The sequence below is a fragment of the Tachypleus tridentatus genome, chromosome 6, assembly GCF_004210375.1.
Source record: "Tachypleus tridentatus isolate NWPU-2018 chromosome 6, ASM421037v1, whole genome shotgun sequence".
Lineage (NCBI taxonomy): Eukaryota > Metazoa > Arthropoda > Merostomata > Xiphosura > Limulidae > Tachypleus > Tachypleus tridentatus.
The window spans coordinates 2,977,353-2,992,932 of NC_134830.1; the positions used below are offsets into that span (position 1 = coordinate 2,977,353).

A 15,580-nucleotide genomic window follows, 5' to 3' on the forward strand; every position below is an offset into this window, starting at 1 on the left:
ATCAATTACTTCCATAATGAACATGACAAAGTTGAAGTAAAGGAATCATTCTTGGGCTTCTTCCCTATTACTGGAAAGACTGCTGCTGAGTTCACAGAGGATATCCTAAGACATCTGTAGAAACCGCCTGAACATAAATCTGTGCCGTAGTAAACGATATGGCAATGCTTCAACTATGGCTGGGATTCATGGTGATGTTCAGGCAAAAATCATAGAAATTAATTCCAAGGCTTTGTTTGTGCCTTGTAGAAATCATCCTCTGAACCTTTGCAGAGCGAACTCAGTTGGAAGTATTTATTCATGTGTGACTTTTTAGTAACCTCTGAGAGAGTCTATTCCTTCTTTTCAGTCTCACCTCATCAACAGGAAATGCTGATGAAGAATGTAGGAACGACAGTTAAAAGATTTTCCCAGACAACATGGAGTGTTCACCATGATTCTGTGAACCCTGTGAAAGTATCTTTTAAGTGTGTGTGTGTTTTTTTCTTTTAGTAAAGCCACATCGGGCTATCTGCTGAGCCCACCGAGGGGAATCAAACCCCTGATTTTAGCGTTGTAACACCGTAGAGATACCGCTGTACTAGTGGGAGGCCAATATGTTTTAAAATCTGACTTCAGTTCTTGAAGTACTGTGCGATCCCAAAGAAATATGGATTTAAAAGGATCAGTTCAGAATTTACTGTCTGCTGTATGTGATTTTTCTTTTTCTTTTTTAGTTTTCTTTCTTTCTGGTATGAAGTATTGGAATAAATTAATATCACACAAAAGTATTTGTAAGTATTTTGAATCAGTCTTGAAAAGTGCATTGTGAAGCTCCAAGCTCTAAAACTCTTTCTTGAAGATCACTGCAATGAAACCGTGAAAAGGGCCATTCATTATGTAACTACAAAGTGTGAGGAAATGAACAATTCTATAGAGAGAAGAGAGAGTAAAGCTCTGAAAAAGGATATCAGAATAGACGGCAATGTATGCTGGTCTCACATTGTCAGGATAGACGGCAAAAAATGCTGGTCTCACATTGTCAGGATAAAAGGCAAGGGATGCTGGTCTCACATTGTCAGGATAGACGGCAAGGGATGCTGGTCTCATATTGTCAGAATAGACGACAAGTGATGCTGGTCTCACATTGTCAGGATAAAAGGCAAGGGATGCTGATTTCACATTGCTGAATAAAGTAAAAAGGGCTATGTTTGAATGTCTTGATCGGTTTCATCAAGAATCAAAGATCCGTTCTAAGGCAATGGATCAAATTCTGTTCATTTTCGCTGTTATTCAACCAAAGAATTTGGTTATTACAAAAGAAGAAGAACTTCGGAAATGCATTCCAAATTTAACTCAGATTTTCAATGAATTATCTGAAGCAAATATCGGTGTGGCAATTGAACAACTTCCAAGGCATTTAGAAGCTGCCAAAATCAATATTGAAGCGGCAAAGAAATGGACAGCATTGCAGTTTCTGGAGTTTATTGTGAAATAGGTTTTCTTGACTCTCTAACAAGCTTGTCACTGTTTGAGATTCTTTTTGACTGTCTGTTTATCTATTGCTTCTGGTAAAAGAAGTTTTCTTTTCAAAATGAAATTGACAAAAAAATTATTTCGCTCGACGACCATGAGTCAGACAAAATCAACAAATCTGGCTTTCCTTTCAATTGAACATGAATATCCAAAGAACGTGAATTTCGATGAGGTGGTTGATCAATTTGCAGAAACTAAAGCTCGAAAGCATAAACTGTGAATCCTCTCTATTTACGTGTGAAGAATAGTCTGAGTGTTGAGACTGGATTTTCTGTGTGTTTTTTTGTATAAAATAAAATGCAGTATTACCTGTTCACTGAATTTTAATCTCCTGCATTTTTCTTGTTTCTAATTTGCTTATTACAGTACTGTACTGTTTAAAAATGTACTCGCAAGCAAAGGTGCTATATTTTTCTGTGTGTTTAAATTTTGAAATTATTTATTGGGGGAGGACTAAAGGAAGGATCTGCCTCGGGTGCCAAATAATTTAGATACACCCTTGGTAAGCAATTAAATCTTATAAGATTTTTAGAATTTTAAAAATCGATATTTTCTTTTGTTACTTGACTAGCTAAAGATGATTAGTTGTATTTCCAGTAAATAGTAACCAAAGTTTTCTGCATTCATTAATTGTCATTAGTAACTGAATTAGTTCGGGCACTATTTTGGTAATTCTTGGTTTGTTTGAAGTACAATTTATCTTATATAAACATTAACCGTTGGCAGGACTTTCGAAAAGTATATGAACAGTAAATATTACTTTATAAAAGATAAAGGAAACTTAAATTATAAATAAGTTATTTCTAGAACAATGGCCATCGTACACATTTAAACTAAAAGACATCACAGTACATATACCCAGAGACAAAATGTTAAAGCCTTTATAATCAAAAGTGCTCATCTTAATACAGAAACAAATAGAACATAAACTGGTACAAATGAGTATCACATCCATGAGAACAGAATGAAGTGTCTCAAACAGAAGAAAAGCACCAACAAACATAATCACATTTTCTACACATCAGCTGCAGGACATCCAAGGTTTTATATCTGAAGGTGTTGTTCTGTGGTACCTGAGATAACTTGGTGTTGCACATTTCAATATGTTGCAGTTTGTAAAGCCCCCACGATGTGTGAGCTGTGATGAAGACCATCATAACTTAGAACACCCAAAAGAACATAGTAATTCAAATTGGTGTAACTGCCGACAGTAACACATAGTTAATTACAAAGGATGCCCTAAATATAAGAACATCAAAAATAGAATATACAATAATCACAGTATGTCAAAGCAAACTGAAGCAAACACACACCAAAAATAATCTATAACAGAAAACCATATAGTTATCTACACAGAACGTACCTGAACAGACTACAATATGCACCTACACTGAAGCAATACGGTCGCAACAACAAAAGTAGAAACCAACAAAACGGCCCCAGAAAAAACAAACAGTTACAACATGCAAACAACAAAAGCCCAGTTACGGAAAACCAACAACCAATTAATTTGTAACTGAACCGAAAAGTCCATAAACAAATCCTGTGAATGAAGTCGTTAAAAGTACATCACAGATTTCATAGAACAGTACAGAAACCCTCAAACTATTGCAGAAGTATCACACTATAAATAGAAACAGTTAAACAATACTTCATTCGTGTATTGCCATACTTCATCCGCATTAGATAGAAACAGTTAAACAATACTTCATACATGTATTGCCACACTTCATCCGAATTTTTATGAGCCCCTATATTACACAAACAAATAATTAAGTATCTAAAGCCAAGGAAAATAAAAGTAACCCCATACCACAACGTCACTTACATCAACCGCAGGATAAAAATTCATGTACATGGTTCTGATAAAGATAATTTAGCAAAACAAAAAAGAAAGAAACCACTACAAGTCTCTATTATAAGAACATACATAGAGAGAGGAAGAGACCAAACCACACCTGAACCTTCCAGGTCCACAAAACCAAAAGACCAATGTTGACAAATGAAAGTTCAAATTGAGTTCTTTCTGGCGACTATACACACTGGTGTCAACTAAGTACATGCAAGTTGTAAATTTCAAGGATTCGCAAATTTATTTCTCTTTCTCACTGAATACAGTTTTAGGGTTTTGAATATTACATACTTAGCGTTGGTATACTCAGGTACGTTACCAGCTTATGCTGCTACGAGTAAACTGCTGCCATAAGTCGAAAAGTTTCAAAATGCGTGTGTTAGGTGGCACTAAAATAGCAATTTAAATAATTAAAATTTAAACAGCATCAAATATTCAAATTATAACATGCATTATAGTGTTAATTTCATTGATAGTAAAGTGGTTATTTAAATTTTAAATGTAATGCAGTACCATATACGTACACACATAAAATAAACAGTTATGTTGTGGACAATAGGATTAATCTCACAAGCTCAGGGCTCGGTCTCAGTACATTTATTCTTTTTCTTTATTTGCACCAATAATGTAAGGAATGGTAAATACATTTGTTAAATTGTTGATGATATTAAGGTATTCGGTGTTACTAGCTGTGAAGATAATTCTGTTGTTATTATTTGTTATTAAGCGCAAAGTTACACAAAGGATTATATGTTCACCACTTACCACAGGTATCAAACGCGGTGTCAGTGGTATAAGTCAAGAGACTTACCACTCTGCCACTAGGGGACCTGTGATGAGAATGCTGCTGCTTTACAAAAGGATTTGGATCATTTAGTTAATTGGGCAAATATATGACAAATGGGTTTTATTTATAATAAACGTAAGATATGCATTTGCGTTATTATAGCTTGAGTTATAAGGATAAGTTAGATGGGAATAACAAAAACATTGTGTTGTAAGAGAGAGCTCTTCATATAATGGTTTATAGCTCCCTCAAGCCTTTCAATCAGTGTGCAGTTGCTAATAGTAGGGCAAATAGAATTTTTTGCTTGTATGTACAGAAATATTGAAGACAAGTCTGAAGAGGTTATAATTATAGTTAGTTATATACGCCATTTATTAGATCTCATTCATTGTAATGTGTTAAATCCTGAGCTGTTCGTTCTAGAAAGGATGTCGAAATGTTGGAAAAGATCAGAGGAGGGGTTACTATTATCATGTCTGGGATGGAGGATTTGTCATATGAGGAGACATTGATAACGCTCCTATTATGGAACATTCAAAAACATATGTAAATTTATAGATCATTCATCACAATCTTACCACGTCATATCATTTATACAGGTCTACTTCATTGAAAGCTTACTTCGTGATACGTCAATCTTCAAGATTTGTGTTACTTTCCGGCATCAACATACATTGTGACGTCATCAAATAATCGAAATAAGAGACTCTCGTCGGCTTTTTTGTAAACTTTTCGAAATGCAAAAGCTTTTGGAAAAGTATGTATCATAACTGTACCTATAATAAAATATATATGTATGCAAAAATTCAGTTTGTATACTATAAGTTGTGGTGGTTCGTGGACCACCCCCACCTCACAGGGCTGTGAAACTGAACTCCACTTGATACCTTCAAACAGGTCAAACCTTAAATTAATTGTAAGAAAAATTCTGTAGCAAAGATAGCTGCAAAAACCAAGAAACGTCGAGAGATAACTCTATTAAAAAAAAAACTACGAGAAGAATAAGCCTAGAGCCTAGTCGATACTTAGTACCAAAGAAAAGCTATGATACAAGTTTGTTTAAAAAATAACTAATAAATCAGGAAGTAGGTACGAAAGCACCAATAAATAATGAAACAAGGTGTGGGTGAGATAACATTGAAAAACTAGATATTTTTGGACATAATTCAATTTATAATAATTGAGTTTTAGGATGTGACAGCCAAGATAGACCAACAGGTCTCTTGTCGTTCCAAAACAAGGTGTTATATTAAAGGAAGTCAAAACACTCGTTCACCAGTACACAATTCATCTAATTGGTGAGAGCACTTCGATAATATAAATATTATTGCTTGTGCTGAGTTACAACCCACTTTAAAAAATTAATCAGTCTAGGAACATCATAACTGATATGTAAGAAACTATGAACACTTTAGATATTTTTTCAATACTCCCTAAGATATGCATATCAGAAAGAAATCTGGAGGTGTTTTTGCTAGCTACCTGATTGTGCAAACAAACAGATTTAGATCTTCAAACTAGATCTGAGTCATAAACTGGGAGAGTCATTAGGCCTGTATTTCCGTTGGTCAAAAGACAAAAAACACACAAATATTTCAATCCACTAGGTCTCCTTCGAGACAACCTCAACATTAGTAGATTCATCAGATAGAATTGTCGAATGTGGAATTATATTTAAAAAGAACTTCATGGACCGTGTGTCAACAATATTTTACTTATTACCATTGTAGCATGTGAAAATACAAACTGTGAGCCCTTTATCATCTCCACCTGTACATTTATAGTGTGGAAAACTTCCATGGATTATAAAAATAGTGTTAAAGAAACTTCCGTGGATTATAAAAATAGTGTTAAAGAAACTTCCGTGAATTACAAATATAGTATTAAAGAAACTTCCGTGGATTATAAAAATAGTGTTAAAGAAACTTCCGTGGATTACAAAAATAGTATTAAAGAAACTTCAGTGGATTATAAAAATAGTGTTAAAGAAACTTCCATGGATTATAAAAATAGTGTTAAAGAAACTTCCATGGATTATAAAAATAGTGTGAAAGAAACTTCCATGGATTATAAAAATAGTGTTAAAGAAACTTCCGTGGATTATAAAAATAGTGTGAAAGAAACTTCCATGGATTACAAAAATAGTGTTAAAGAAACTTCCGTGGATTATAAAAATAGTGTTAAAGAAACTTCCGTGGATTACAAAAATAGTGTTAAAGAAACTTCCATGGATTATTAAAATAATGTTAAAGAAACTTCCATGGATTATAAAAATAGTGTTAAAGAAACTTCCGTGGATTATAAAAATAGTGTTAAAGAAACTTAATTCTGACAAGAATGTAATCATACAACGTTTGATAAGTTTGTTGACAAACATTTTCATGTGAACGTTCGTTTCATGTATTTATCATTGTTTGCAATCCACGTGTGAAATAATATAAATAAACACAAAAAATACATCTCATGTTTTCTTTGTTCAGAATGATGATACAGTACACACAGTAAGAGAAGTTAAATATTACATTATCTAACAGAGTTTGATCTCATAATGTGTGAAAGATCTACAGATAAAATCTGACAACTCTTGAATACACTCATCTATCTCAACTGTACCCCATAGATTCATATAAATTTAACTTACTAGTTCTATCTTAACATACAACCAGTATAATAGCTTTGCCAACTTGAGCCAGGTCAGCACTTAGATATAACCAGATACCTTCATCATGCCCCCTAACACGATGAACGTGTGGAAATCTTAACTGGGATCTTTAATATCACATGTTTTAGATTTCTCTTTTCTAAACTTTTATATTAGAGAACTAATATGTGCCTTCAAATTATCATTAGATGAGATAATTGCTCTACATAGGTCATTTAGAAGTGGATATGAGTGATATTAAAAAGGTGGTTCATTTCTTTTTAAAAGGAAATAAATAAATCATATGACAGTTAAAAAAGACATTGCCTTTATATCATAATAAATATAGATTTATATCATAATAATTATAGAGTTAATTGAGAAAATATGATACTTAATACGTTATGTAATGATTTACAAATAACCAGAACTTACCTTCGTGTTGTCCTCACCAACTAGAAGAACTGAACAGGAGTGAATGAATGTTTCGACTTCCTTTATATACAGAGTTTGCTCACGATAACATAATAAACTTAGAAATTGAACAAACACAGGCTGATTTCCACGGATTGCTTGTGAAAACCGTCTTGTAATTTTTGGAAAACAGCATCTGGTCACAAGGGCTCGCGTGTTTAATGTTTACCTATTACTAAAGTACCAACCTTATACATTAGATTAGACAATCGAAGTAGAAACAACACGATTTTTAAGAATTGGTAGCAGAAACATTCTTCTTGAAAGAGTGTCCTCTAACGTCAGGGTCTTGTATATTTATTATTGATATTAATTTGATTTGTACTTACATATTAATCATCCGATTAACTAATTGACCTGTAATTCATTATGATAATAAGCCCATTTGAAGTAAACATGTATCCTTTGTTTTGTTTTTGAATTTCGCACAAAGCTACTGGAGAGCTATCTGCACTAGCCGTCCCTAATTTAGCAGTGTAAGTCTAGAGGGAAGGCAGCTAGTCATCAACACCCACCGCCAACTCTTAAAATACTCTTTTACCAACGAATAGTGTTCAGATTACGAGTCGAACGCCTTAACCCATCTGGCCATGCCGTGCCTAAACATGTATCTCAAGACGACTGTATGGGAATTAACACTATTATAATAATGTTTTAGCACCCATATCAGCTGTCTCGAGAATTAACCTGTAATTAATAAACCATTAATTCGATATTACTTATTATTTTGCATATCTTTTATCATCTAATTGAATAGTTAATTAATTAATCTTTGACTAATTATCCATTAATTATTAAATTGCGTATAATTTGCAGTTAATTAATTAATCCTTAATTAATAAAGAAGTAATTATACATTAATTATTAATTAACATGTAATATGAACCTACAATTGCGTCGCAAAAGTGGCACGCTAACTACTTATTTCACTGCGTCCAAGACCAAAAAGCGAGACATCTGGATCACATCATTACAGAATAATTTCATGACAAGGTGGTTAAGGCGTTCGACTCGTAATCTGAGGATCGCTGGTTCGAATCTTGGTCGCACCAAACATGCTCGCCTTTTCAGCCGTGGGGGCGTTATAATGTGACGGTTAATCTCACTACTCGTTGGTAAAAGAGTAGCCCAAGAGTTGGCGGTTGGTGGTGATGACTAGCTATCTTCCCTCTAGTCTTACAATGCTAAATTAGGGACGGCTAGCGCAGATAGCCCTCGATTAGCTTTGCGCGAAATTCAAAAACAAACAAACACTGCTAAATTAGAGACAGCTAGAGCAGATAGCCCTCGTGAGGCTTCGCGCGAAATTCAAAAAACAAACAAACAATTCCCCATTCTAATTGTAAGGCTTAGCGGACTTACAATACCCGTGGTAGGCAGAGTACAGATATCCAATTGTGTAGCTTTTGTGGTTAACTTTAAACGAATTTACTCTAATTACTTAAGTTCTCATTCCAATCACTGAACTAACCTTATCATCACTCGTGTTTATAACAAAATGACCAATTATTTAAATATTAGTCGATATATCCCGATTACTACGCTGTCATTGCGATTAGCTTCTCCCTCTAGCAAGTATTAGAAATGTAATTTACAATACATTGCTAACAATCGTGTTCACCTTTACATTGTCTTTACCGTAGTTAATGAAAACTCGATTCAACTTTCCATGATTTGTGAAAAATTGTTTGTAATATGTAAAAACAGTCGTTTCAAACTTTGTATGTTTTATTTTTAACTCTAATTATGATCCGCCTCTTCCCTAAGTAAGATATCGTTTATATCTATAAACGATATAAAAAGGAAATGTGATTAGACAGATTTATAAATTTTTAATTTTCATAAAATGAAAAAATAATGTTTATGCCTTTTTAATAAAAGCAGATGGTGCTGTAGTGTTTAATGTGATGGTTCGTGATGGAAGGGATACTGGATATGTTGGTTCAGAAGGTTATAACACCGTCTGAAGTTTTAACGTGGTTATTAGGTCGTGATTTTAAAGATGATTGTTTTTTAAATAATTTACAAGATCTCAGAGATTTGCGTTTGGAATTTTTGCCGTTTTTCTTGAATTACATTCGAGAAGAGTGTTCGTGGATCACCCAGAGCACATCTCGAGCTGGCCAAACTCCTATTAAGACCGTACAAAAATCTGAATATAACCGCGGACGGACACACTGTATTAAAGAAAACAAATGTAGCAAGGTTGTGGTATGTAACCCAAAACTAAAAAGTGATATGAAACAGATTATGAATTCAACTAAAATTAAACAACATACAAATAAGAAGGGACATTTGAAATCGCAGAGAGAATTGAAGTTTTCTCCAGTTACCACGTGCCCCAAACCTACTACGACTGCTAACATATATTGTTACAGCACAGCAGTTACTGGACTATGTAATTTAGCTATAAATGCAAACAATTCCAATGAACAAGGAAATCAGTCAAGTCAGGTATGTAAAGAACATTCTGTGGCTACAAAGCATGATTCAAGATTATCACAAGATAGTTGTAAAAATACCAGAAAGATGCATTTACGTTCACTTTCTGACACAAATAATTTTCTTCATCAAGGCTTAAACTATTCAAAGGATAATAAATCTCTGCACCTGTTGCACAACTTTAACAACAGCAACAATGTAGGTTTTGAAGAATCTTTACATCATAATGTTGATGCCAAATCTCAACATAATGTATCTGGAGGAAGCATATCTGGTCACCATAGCCGAAGGGGTGGAAGAAACAGGGAAAGAAAGTTGAATGTTTCTAAAGTAGATACCAACCCACCCCCAAATGTCAATGACATGGAAGCATTCCCACCAATGGGTAGTTATAGTTCCATAAGGAATACACCTCGTAGAATCACGGCTATTCAGCTAACCAACCAGTCATCTACATCAGTAACTGGTTTCACTTCACCATTGTGTACCAATTCTACCTCTGTAATTCAAAATTCAAGTAGTGTATTTAGTGGCACACTACTGAAAGGTGAACAAGAGCTGGGATTTGAAAAAGAACACCAGCTTTTAAGAAATGTGCAAAATCATTGTTCAGTTAATCATTTAGAATCACAGTTGGAACTAGATCAGAATAGTCAGAGTCCTGTAAAAGGCGAGATAAAGTTTTTATCATCAGATTCAACAAAAAATGTATCACCACAGCAAGAGTTTTTAACACCACGGTTAGACATGGTCACACATAGAGAAGAGATTTTAGTAATGGTACAACTGTATTCTGGCTGTTTAAGTGAAAATCTTCTACCAAATATAACTGTTGAGTTGCATTTCCTGTTTCAGTTGCTTTCTCCACGGCTGAAACAGTTGTGTAATGGACAGTCAGAAGTTATGCATGGTGAAGACTTATTTGGCACTGTGCACAATTGTGTATTCTTTGCTGTTAATATTTTGGAAAATCAAATACCATTGTTGAGGCTTCTTGACCATGCCACTTTGAAATTACTAGCAGATAATCCAAATGTCCAGAATTTTTCTTCAAAGTTATTAAGCAAATTACTTCATCTTTACCAAGAAGTGAGTCCGTCCATAAAGCCTCATGTATCTTCTATACAGGGAGTATCTTTTCAAGCAGAAACAGATAACCGTAAGAATTTTCCCAGTGATCGTTCATTCCACATGTTTAGAAAACAGAGAGATCTCTTTTATGAGCTTTTACGAGATTGGGAGATCCATCACTTAACACCAGGTTGGACAGAACATGAAAAATTTCGGTTGAGAGTCCATGAGATAGTAAACCTTAACCCTAATCCAGCTAATTATGCACATCTTGCTAGATTAATTCACTCTCAGTTGCTCACAACCTGTTTTGGAGATGTTGATTGGAAAGAAGATGATAGCACAGAAGATTTGCTTGCTTCTTTAAAACGAGCTTTTCCCAAAAAATTTGAAAAGCTGCAAGAAAGATTTACAGCCCCTTCCCAAGTTGGAGGACCTTGTCCAAATCCTAGTTTTCCTTATGCTCAAGGTTTTTTTCATGATTTTTTAGTGGCTGCTGCCTCTGCTCCCCTTAATCAACATTTACTGGACCAACTGGCATCTAAGATATATGAGGTAAACAGACTAGAAATTATCCCAGCAGATTCAGAAACTGGGGTTGACCTGGAAATCCGAGAACAGTTTTTTACTGCATTACACACGCTACGTTTACTTGGAAAATTTATGGGTTTTATTACCTTTCTCCCTTATAGAACTTTAGATTGTCTTCCTGGAGACTTGTTAGTGAGCCAGCAAACTATGAGAAACAAAACATCTCCACAGATTAACTTGTTTACAATTGTTGAAAAAGCTTACCTGAAAAGACGTCTTGTATTAACTGTGCCTTGGGTTGTTGAATTTTTAAGTATGATGGATCCAGTTGCTCCAAAGCTTGACAGCTACAAGTCCACAATTTCATTATTAGTTTGTATTTACAGAGGGGTTGTACCTGGTCACATGAGCATCACATTTAGAAATCACTTGTTTCTGAGGCTTATGATTGGTTGGTTGTTTGACACACCAAACTTTCCGCAGTCACAATTCTTCACTGAAATCTTAGATATTCTGAGAGATAACTGGAAAAGTGAAGTTGGGCTTATTCCAAGTGAAAACATATCAAACATCGGAGAAGAACTTGACTGTTTTGATTTGATTGATCATCAGATTATATACTCTTGCTGTCCATATCTGAGTGAACTGAAAGTGCTATTAGGAACATTTCTAGCAGGAGTCAGAAGTAAGACGGCTGAAGTAAGGAAAATAACACCAATATCAGCAAGCACCAGTTCTTTGAGTGGAACAGATAAACATCTTCAGTATCAGTTGGAAGAAAACTTCTTCCATATCCACTCAGCTTCCATGAAAAAGACAGTAGAATTTGTTGGTGATCGAATAGCTTCAAAAGCCATTAAATCTATCAAGAAAAATATTATTCCTAATGAGAAGACCTCCGTGTTAGAAAAACTTAGGAGTTATAACTTGCAAGCAGATACTGCTGACACATCTAAAGTTTCAACCTGTAAAAAATCTCAAATAGATGAGTTGGCTAAACAGTTTTGTGAAGAAACTCAGGCTAAAGCTATTCACATGTGTCAGAAATACTGTGCAGAAGAAGCTGGTAAAGCAGTTCAAGTACTTTTATCAGAAGACACCTTAGAGTTGGTGTTGGTAATGGCTCAGAAGATATCCACTAGGATAGCATTGGATAAAGTGATGCAGTGGGTGAAGGTAAACATCACGCATACCTACACCAGGAGTGATCTTAAAGCTGAATATGATAAACTGCTCAAATCTCACTTGTCAGAATATGCAAGTTCAAACTTAGAAGAAGATTCATCACATCAGTGCAAAGAATCACTGGACTTCTGCTCCTCACCAGTTGATGTTATTAACCAAATAAAAGATGCTGTTAAAAGACTTCTTGTAGGGAATGGATGTGGCAACAGTGACGTTGAAGTGGTTCAATTGATAAAAGCAGTGAGACTAACCTTCTTAAAGTGGAAAAGTTTGGTGTCCTCTGCCAAAAAAGCCATAATAGTCTTAACTGTTGACTGGGCAGTTACCTTAGTCACTCATGCTCCTGAAGTGTGCACAGAGGAAGTTCTGGATATGTTTGCTCAATTCTGGATAGAGGTTCCAGAGTGCACAGCCATAACAAATTTGGTGTGTTCTCGTAACCTGAAGTTGTTATGCAACTCCAAAGAACCCAAGAAGAGTTGGAAGAGACTAGAAGTGTTATTGTTGAAACTTATGATAGCAGGTAAAATAACTGGTAAACAACTGGAAGAGAATTGTTTGAAGGTTATGAAACTTGAATGGCCTGAAATAATCCTATCTTACTTTGCTCCCTGTCTCCGTCAAGTGGTGGAAAGCTATAGGAAGCACAAAGGACCAGAATTGGAAGAAACATATTTTGAACTTATGGAGTGGTTAGCATGGATTTGTGAACCTCTAGAAACATTATGACACAGTGAAGTAGAGAGCTGACTCTAAGAAATCTTATTTTTAAAGTGGCTATGTGAATGATATATTTTGTTTTTTTACACTGTATTTAATGTTGAATTTAGTCAACAAGAAATATTTTAGAGTCATGGGTTTTGTCATTACTTCTAAATCATATGTTGTGGTGTCATATTTTTTATTGGAGTCTTTGTAGTTATATCATGTGAGATATTGAAATAATTTGTTATTGGTAACCACTGCTGTGTATTTTCTGTAAATTTGATCTGTTTTGTACTTATGAAATGTAGTACAAATCTGTACTATACTATGCCCATCTGATTACTGTACTTTTTATTTTAATAGATGAAATTGCTAAAGCAATGCCTTACTATATAGAGTTTTTACACTTTAATAAAGTACAGATATGGATGTTATTAATTTGTAAAGTGAATATATGTTAGTGTAAGCTTACATTTATAATATGGAGAAATAAAGGTTTCAAGTTAGGATTATTTTGAATTAATCAAATTTATTACATGTATGTCTTTAACACTTGTACCTATTTGTGTGATTTTAAAAACTATTCAAACTGTTGTAACTTTTAGAATATTTGTTAAAAACCGTAACAAAACTCATACTTTCATACATTGTGCATCACATAAACCTAAGATGTGTCAGCTTATGATTTTGGTATGTTTTGTTAAATTGGTATGCCATGTAACGTTATTGTTACCATTATACCTTAAGTGTTACACTTAAATCGTTATCAAAGGTTGTATGTCATGTCAATGATATGAATATATCAGACCAACAAATGTCATATCCATTAATCTCCAGTTTAGACCTACAATTCTCATTTTCATGTCCCATTGTGCAGATATGAGATTTTCATAGATTTAAAGGTGAGCAAAGTAAACCATCTGAAAACACGCATACAGGAAAATGTTTTCTTTGTTTGTTACAAAAACTTTGTTGTTGATAGCATGTTATAAGTAACTACACTGAAGTTCATTCTCAGATACTTGTGCTAAAGTGTTCTCAATGAATTATCCAATACATAATAAGTTACATTAGAAATGTAATATACTAATTAACCAGAATGGATGTTTTTTTGTAAATCAGCTTACTTAACAACAGACATGTAGTTTATTCTTTGTTTTCTAACCAAAGTCTATATTAAAATTCTAAAGAAATGGACATTGAAAATAAAATACTGAAGGGTACATTTAATTTATTTCAGTGTATTTACAATTTATTCCATATTTTCACTCATGGGCCCTATTTTGTGAAGAATAGCATACAAAATGAAAACTTTCTCAAAACTTAAAGTTTCACTTAACAGTCAATAAAACCAATCATTGTGACAAATAAGTATGAAACATTTATATTGTAAAGACATTTTTCTCATAATTTGTAGTTTTTGAAAAGACCATTTCATTGTGTCACTTCAGGCTTAGATAAAAATGTAGTAGTAACCTTAATGTAGTAATTTTTAAAATTTCATGCATTATATTCTGGATCTTAATTGAGCTTATTCAATAAATATATACTCGGAAATTATAATGATAGAGAATATTTTCAAATTTATGTCAATTCATTTTATGATGTGTTGAACAGTCTAAAATAACTATAATAGAACAGGTGGCACTGAAAAGTGGAGATTAGCATTTTTTAGAAATTAAATCTATTTGATATTCAGCGAAGAATAATTATCTTGAACGTACGTTAATTCAAATGTTTTTCCAAATGATGATAAGCATATACTTGATTATAAGATGAAATATATTGCACAGGGTGTTACATCGATCACTCGTCTGGCTATTGTACATATCTGTTAAGTTATTGGTAGTTTGGTCTTTAATTTTTCTTGAGCAGACTTTCTCATGTGAATATATTTTTGCTTTAACTCAATTTTTCAGCTATATACATTTATATTGAGCAAAGGTTTTGTGAACCATCTTATACCTGATGTTGGTTTTATATCTTTTAAAAGTATAACATAATCAATTTAATGTTTATAAAACAAATGTTTATATTCTTCAGATACTAATTTTTTATTACCATAGTCATAATGTATATTTTTATGAAATTGTAAGCTAATATGAAAGAAATATAAACAAACTTATATCAAACTATGGGTGTTAATTTTTATTTTTCAGACACATACTAAATAATTTTAAAATGTGTTGCACGCCATCACTTAAAAACATTGCTGTGCAAATATTTTTCCACATATATAATCTAAAACACTGCAATTTGTCATTTTTACATTACTATCAGAATATGTAAAGTGACACATAACATGTTGGTTTTTATAAACATGAGAACAGGATTCATGGACATACATTCAGTGGTCCCCAGGCCTTTTCACAAATGA

The 15,580-nt window shown here is 33.6% G+C and overlaps 1 protein-coding gene across 1 annotated transcript; it reads left to right on the forward strand.

Moving 5' to 3' along the window:
* The first annotated feature begins 9,167 nt into the window (after positions 1-9,167).
* Positions 9,168-15,335, forward strand: dlt (codanin-1 like protein dlt). Its single transcript, XM_076503096.1, has one exon. It carries the CDS (start codon positions 9,187-9,189, stop codon positions 13,225-13,227), a length of 4,041 nt encoding a protein of 1,346 aa, XP_076359211.1. The 5' UTR covers positions 9,168-9,186; the 3' UTR covers positions 13,228-15,335.
* Positions 15,336-15,580: the final 245 nt, after the last annotated feature.